At 52.7% G+C, this 7,244-nt stretch overlaps 1 protein-coding gene across 1 annotated transcript; it reads right to left on the bottom strand.

The window, feature by feature from the left end:
• Nucleotides 1–1,965: 1,965 nt before the first annotated feature.
• On the bottom strand, nucleotides 1,966–7,036 carry LOC133447751 (uncharacterized). The gene is made up of 4 exons (XM_061726478.1): nucleotides 6,235–7,036; nucleotides 5,934–6,101; nucleotides 2,155–5,821; nucleotides 1,966–2,092 (listed from the first exon to the last, which is right to left on the bottom strand). The coding sequence occupies exons 1-4, from the start codon at nucleotides 7,034–7,036 to the stop codon at nucleotides 1,966–1,968; spliced, it is 4,764 nt and encodes a 1,587-aa protein (XP_061582462.1).
• Between the last annotated feature and the right edge of the window lie 208 nt (nucleotides 7,037–7,244).

Here is a 7,244-nt window from a genome sequence, read left to right as displayed (position 1 = left end):
TACAAGTCACTGGACCTTTTAGCAACGCAGTCTTTTGACTAGCAAACTTTATTTTATTTGTAAATTAAGGATTTGCTTCTGTATTTTGTGTGATTTTTCAGTTTTTGTAGTGTGGCGTTACGAGGGGCTACTATTATTTTTATGAAGGGCAGAATCTACAAAATTGGAGGACCAACAACGCCACCCTGGGAGTTTCACCCAGGGAATTCTAAATAACTAAATTTAATAAGGACACACAGGTAAATTATACAAAGGAAATACTAGAGACGTGGTTCACCATTCAACAGGCCATAGACCATTTATTTGTATATAAAAACAGGTTAAAATTGTAACAAAAGGGCCAACAGAAATAACACCAGGTTGTATTAATAGCTGAGGCTTACCGATGGTGAGGGGGGAACAGGGGTGAGGAATCCAAAATTAAAAAGGAACACCCCACTCACACACGCACAGCAAAAGGTGAGGTGCACAAAAAAACCAAACTCAGGACCACAGCACACGAAGGGAAACCACCACCGGGGATGCCACCACCACCACCGGCTCTCAGCAGCTGCACAACAAAAGCAAAACAGTTAGACACAATAATACACAACTCATTCAAAAGAAAATATGAAATACTGTTAACACAATGAACAAAAGCTGTTATAGGTACCAAAGAACTAAAGCAAAAGTAATGAGCAATTTATCCAAATGGTGTAAATGAAATAAAGAAAGAGGGGTCTCTGGCCAGAGTTACCAACTCAACAAAATAAACCTGAAACAAATATCCAGCTTAATCTCAAAACAAACAAAACAGCCCTATACTAAACTCACTCACTCACTCTCATCCACACTGTTGCAGCAACTGCTACAAACTTCTGTCACAAACACCCACACACGCGGCCCAGACAGGGAGACTACAGCCCGGGTCTGCGGCTCGGGGAAAGAAGCCCGGGACCAGGACTAGAACACCCAGCTCCCGCAAGCAATATGCTCACAGCGGCGTCGGAGTTTAAGCCGGGAGCGACAGGCAAAGCAAAAAAAAGGAAACGGAGCACAGCAAATAAAGTCCACAGCAAACAAATCACACAAATAAAAAGGGCATGCGAAGCAGCAGTGTCCCCTGTCCTTATCTTGAGTTCAGTCAGTGGCCACGGGTCTTTTTTAGTAGTTGTCCTCGGATTATGAGAACCGAGGAGGCTTTACACAGCTCCGTGTTATGGTGCGCTGGCGATGCGTTCAGGAACCACTATGAAAAACGGACAGGTGAGTTGTTTAACACCGGAGCAAGTAAACCACTCTAGGAGTGGCACAATAAATTTAAGTGTCCGTACCTTGTCTTTTCAAAGCTTGTGACACGCATAGAGAGGATCGCCACCATCCACTAGACCGCAATGGACCACTAAAAACACAAAGCGGGCTATTACACCCAAAAGCTAAAAGATGCTGAAGCAACCTGCAGGCAGTACAGCCGTTTTACCTACCTGCACTGAACGCTGCGAAGGAAACGCCGGGAAACCGGAAGAGCTTGGAACCAGGAAGTGAGAGGGCGAGGGGAGGGAACACAACCACCTTTTATTCCCTCACCCTCCGTGCTAATAGGCTGAGGCCTGAAATTGAGTGCAAATTCTACCTGTGGTAGAATTGAGCATAGCAGGACATCATACTGCCACAATCCACCCCCCCCTTTTTCATCGTCGACCCGACGATGCATTAGAAAAGTGTAGGGGTTAGTGCCAAGGTCTGAAGAAGGCAGACACTGCATTCAGATGGGCTGCCAGGGGCGTCGGATTGGCCCCTTCGTTGGCAGGTCTGGGGAGATGATGGAGATTTGAGTGATGGCCAGCCGTAGATCGGGCTGTCCGCCGTATTGCAGTCTCATTACTCCCCGTGGAATAGACTGCTGGGGGGGCAGAATGAGCGGAGGGTGAGGAATTTATCACATCAGCAGGAGGAGACATCGCCTGCTGTGGTGTACGTTGCAACTCAGACCCTCTGCTTTCTGGGGGAGACGTGGCTGAGGATGCTGGATGGAAAGGGGGCACAAGTCCTGTGGCAGCTGCAGGTGGAGCCAAGGCTGGTGCAGTTGGAGCTTCTCTTTCCCCTGGACCAGCTGGTGGGAGAAGAGGTTCCCTAACCAAGGCCAACAGATCATCATCTGATGGTTCGTCTTGCATTTCCAGCTGGCCAGATGGGGTAGGAGGAGAAGCATGATCGCTGTCTGGGGAAGCAATCCCCACGACTGCCTTAAGCAGCGTGCGGTGCACCCGCTTGACCTTGGCAAGGTCATCCAGTGGAGCAATGGCGTACACGGGACCTTCTCCCGGGGGAGCCTGAACCACCCTGTGCACCACTGGATTCCACTTGTCCTGGATCTTACAACGACCTTTCCTGCCAAGGTCTCGCAACAGCACTAACTGACCTTCCACCAGGGGTTCAGACCGGACAGTCTGATCATGGTTCCTTTTCCGGCGCTCAGCTGCGACTTTTAACCTATCTCGAACACTGTCAAAGGCCAGATGCAACCGGGACTGGTGTTCTTGCACCCAGTCGTTTACAGTCCCACCAACAGGGGCCTGCACTCTCCCCAACAGGAAATCAACTGGGAGCCTTGCCTCACGGCCAAACATAAGGAAAAAGGGTGACTCCCTAGTCGATTGGTGGGGAGTGGTGTTATAGGCATACAGTACCTGTGGTAGACAAGAATGCCAGTCTCTTTTTCGAGAGGCTGGAAGGGTGCGCAGCATGTCATGCAGCGTGCGGTTGAAACGCTCGCATTGCCCATTCCCAGCGGGATGGTACGGAGTCGTACGGGACTTTTCAATCCCATACAGTTCACATAACTGTCGAATGAGCGCACTTTCGAAGTTCCGACCTTGGTCCGAATGAATTCGTGCTGGAACACCAAACTTGGAGAACCACTCGGTGACTAGGACCTGGGCCACAGTAGAAGCTCTCTGGTCACGAGTGGCGAAGGCAAGGGTGTATTTGCTGAAGACGTCGGTCAGCACAAGGACATTCTCCAGCCCGTTATGGGTTGGTTCAAGCATGGTGTAATCCAAAGCCAAAATTTCGTTTGGCTCTGAGGCTAGCAGATGTCCCATGAAGCTTCGGACCGATGGCCCGGAGTCCTTGGCCACCTGGCACCGCTCACAGGTTTGACACCAACGCTTCACATCGGCAGTCATACCCGGCCAGTAGCAACGCTGCCTTAGTAATTCCAAGGTCCTCTCTACACCTTGGTGGCCATGGTTTTGGTGAACCTCGGTAAGGACCTTCTCCTTTAACGCAGCCGGTAACAGCACCTGGAGAACGGCTTCTCCACCATCGGGCCGTGCAACCTTTCTGTAAATCACCCCCGCTTGTTCAGTCAGCCTATCCCACTGTTTGAGAAGCACCACCGCTAGCTGGGACAGCCGCCTGCGTTCGCCCTGGTCGGGATATTGTTGCTGCTGCCAAAACGTCAACACCTCTGAAAGCACGGGATCACCCTGCTGAAGTGCGCCAATGTCAGCAGGAAGGTGCTGAGGCAGAGCTTGGACAGCAGCCTGACAAGCTTCGGGCCCTCGAGTTTGTAGAGCTCGCTTCAAGGGTGGTGGAAGTGACGTACCAGGGAGTACAGTTTCCAGGTTCGCTGCAACAGGGGGGTACAAGCGGGACAGGGCATCTGCATTGGCATTGTTCTTACCAGGGCGGTAGCGAACTTCGAAATCGAAAGCTGCCAGCTGAGCTGCCCAGCGTTGCTCCAGTGCACCAAGTTTAGCTGTGGACAAATAGCTAAGGGGATTATTATCCGTGAAAACCAGACACTTGTGCCCAAGCAAGTACTCACGGAATTTTTCCGCCATTGCCCACTTTAAAGCCAGAAACTCTAGCTTCATGGAGCTATAATTAACTGGGTTGCGCTCTGTCGGCCTCAAACCTCGGCTGGCAAATGCTATAGGCCGCACCTTTCCCTCCTGCTCCTGTGAGAGTACCGCTCCCAAGCCTCCATGACTGGCGTCTATCTCCAGGATGAAGGGGAGGGTAAAGTCGGCATAGGCAAGCACGGGGGCATTGGTGAGCTTAAACTTTAAGGCATCAAAGCTCTGCTGATGTTCTGACGTCCACTTGTCCGACACCGGACGTGACCTCTTGGACTTAGAGCACCCCAGTTCTGCCACAAGACGGTGTAGAGGGGCAGCCAACTTGGCGAACCCCTCCACAAAGCGGCGATAGTAGCTTGCAAAACCGAGGAAGGACCGCAACTCCAAGATGGTGGTGGGGGGCTGCCAGTTGGCTACCACCTCCACTTTGCCCGGATCAGTGGAAACACCACTGGCAGAGATGACATGCCCCAAATAACTGACCTCTCGCTGGAAAAAGGAGCACTTGGACAGCTTAGCCTTCAGGCCCTCCTGTTGTAACCGCTGCAGCACCACCTCCAGACGCTCCAGATGTTGTTGAAAGGTAGAGGAGAAAACCACAATGTCATCTAGATATAAAAGCAGGGACTGACATTGCTGGTCTCCAAAAATCCTCTGCATGAGCCGCTGGAAGGTGCTAGGCGCGTTACACAGCCCAAAGGGCATGCGGTTCCACTCGAACAGCCCGAACGGAGTACAAAAAGCTGTCTTGGGTCGGTCGGCCTCCGCAACTGGAACCTGATTATAGCCACTGGCTAAATCCATAGTGGAGAACCAACGAGCTCCGGTCAACGCGTCAAGTGACTCCTCAATACGAGGAAGAGGGAAGGCATCCTTCCTTGTCCGGCTGTTAAGCTGTCGGTAGTCTACGCACAACCGCAGGCTGCCATCCTTTTTCTTAACCAGCACAATCGGTGAGGCAAAAGGACTGCTGCTTTCGCGGATGACCTGTGCGCCCAGCAGCTGGTTGATATGCTCTTTAACCACTTCGTATTCTGACGGTGGAATACGACGGTAACGCTGGCGGACGGGGGCGTCATCCAAGAGAGGAATTTCGTGGGAAATCAAATCAGTGCAGCCCAAGTCACCATCGTGAGATGAAAAGACAGAGACATGTTTCCGAAGAAGACCTCGCGCTTCTTCTTGTTCGTCGTAAGACAGGGCTGACAAATCGACCGCCTCCACCTGATCTGGTAGTGGGGGAGCCACGACCTGGGAAACCACAGAGGCCGTATGAGACGAAACCTCCTCTACACCAGGGGGCAAGCTTACCACACGAACCTCACTAAGGACACCTACCACTGTTCGTGGGTACAATAGCACGTCGGAAGAACCCACGTTCACAATGGGGATGTGTGCAGTACCGTCCTCAACGTGAACCAGTGCCGGGGAGGCCAGCAGGCCAGCGGGAAATCCCTGGTCTGAGGGCTCAAAAAGCGCCACAGTGCCGGAGTACTGTGCAGAACAGGTAGCCAGAACCACCTGCATGGTGCCACCAGGGATGCGGCAAACCTTCCGGCCTCGCACCTTGACCTTACCAGCAGCTTCAGAAAAAGGGCCCGCAGGGGCGTGATGGCACCTCTGCAATGCCTGCACCACAGCCTTTGGTGCTTCTGTAATGATGGGTAAGTCAAATAGGGCGAGACCATGTTGCCCAAGCAGCATCCCGTAGCATTTCCGCAGGATGTTCATCCCCAAAACACCAGGCGCATGAAGGGATTCATCAGCCGACGCAGGGTCCCTGACCACCAATACCCCGCACCGTGGCAACGCCCCACCACAAAGCTCGACTTCAAGCTCCAGGTAACCGAGGTAGGGTATAGGCAACCCATTAGCCGCTCTGAGACGTAACCAGTGGCAAGACTGAAGCCTCTCTTGGTCCCAAGACCCGAAGTGTTGCCGGAAGAAGCTCTCCGTAATGGTGGAAACCATAGACCCTGTGTCCACCAGACAAGGAACCACTACTCCCCCCATGATCACATCCATATGAGGACAAGCAGCGACTAGCTTAGCCTCTTCCCCTCCCACAGCAGGTGAGCCGATGTTTACCCCCTCCGAACTTTGACTCCGCAGTTCGGCGGGCGCTAGTTTCCCGAATGCTGAGCTGACTCATAATGCATGCCTGGCTGAGAGGAAGCAGGCGCTGCAGATGTAGGGCGAGGTGGATTATGCCCTGCTCTGCATTCCTTTGCAAAATGGCCAGGTTGGTGGCACCGCCTGCAAAGTAATGGGCCACGGTAAGGAGAAGGATAACGGTGCTGGCTGGTCTGCAGCTGGGCAAGAGTCTCAGTGAGCCTGTTAAGCTGTTCCTGTTGGAGCTTTAACATGTCTTTCACTTCCCGTAGCTCACCAGCCTGGGATGGTTTCTCCACCAGAGGGGCACCCTGAACACCACACTGTAAACCCAGCACCGAGGGAACCGAATGGCTCCGGCCCCACACACCTCCCGGCGACCCCTCTCTCTCCCATCTAATTGCCTCCGCCCTTACCTCAAGCAGGGAGGCAAACGGCCGCCTGCGTACAAGCTGCTTCAGCTCTCGACGAAGGGAACCGTCGATAACATTCTCAACGAACTGGTCCCGCAGCAAAACATCGGTATTTAGCGTGTCGCTTGGAGCCTGTTGCTTCACAGAAGCCATCAGATTCATGAGCACCAGGGAGAACTCCTGAAGAGTCTCCCCTTCTTGCTGGCGTCGTGAGAAGAAGGCCTCCTGTAAAGCAACGTACGAGTCAGAACAACCATACAGCTCCCGCAGAGCAGCAATAATTTCAGCTGGGTCACTCCTCTCTGCGCTAGACCGATGTTTGATCTCATCACGAGGCTCTCCCTCCAAATGGTCGAAAAGAAAAAATGCCTGATCGGATGGGGACAGATGGCGAGCTCTCATGCATGCCTGAGCCTCCTCTATCCACTCCTCTAGCCCTAGACCTGACCTACCCCTGAAGTTTGGACACTTCCTATCTCGGGGTACCAAGATCAGTCTCTCCATGACAGAAGCGCTAGAGGTGGAAGGTACTGGCGGAGGCTCGGTGAGACTGGGAGGTGCAGCACTAGTACCCGGCGCGGCCGTAGCCCGCTCCCGCTGCAACCTCTCATTCTCAGCCCTCAGCTGGGCCACTAAGTCCCTCAACTCTTCCAGCTCTCCTTCCATTATATTACCGCTCTCGATAAACCCGGGACACTAAACTTACCGCAACACACAGGAAACCCACTGCTGCTTCGCCTTAAACTCAATGCCTCCACATACACAAATTTCACTCACAGAATGGCAAACCAGGACACAAAAACAAAACAGAACACACGTCTCTACCTTCACAATGTATATCCTGCCAACAACGCCAAGTGTGGCGTTACGAGGG

The sequence above is a fragment of the Cololabis saira genome, chromosome 7 (assembly GCF_033807715.1).
Source record: "Cololabis saira isolate AMF1-May2022 chromosome 7, fColSai1.1, whole genome shotgun sequence".
In the NCBI taxonomy this organism is placed as follows: Eukaryota; Metazoa; Chordata; class Actinopteri; order Beloniformes; family Belonidae; genus Cololabis; species Cololabis saira.
This window is presented reverse-complemented; position numbering and strand designations above follow the sequence as displayed.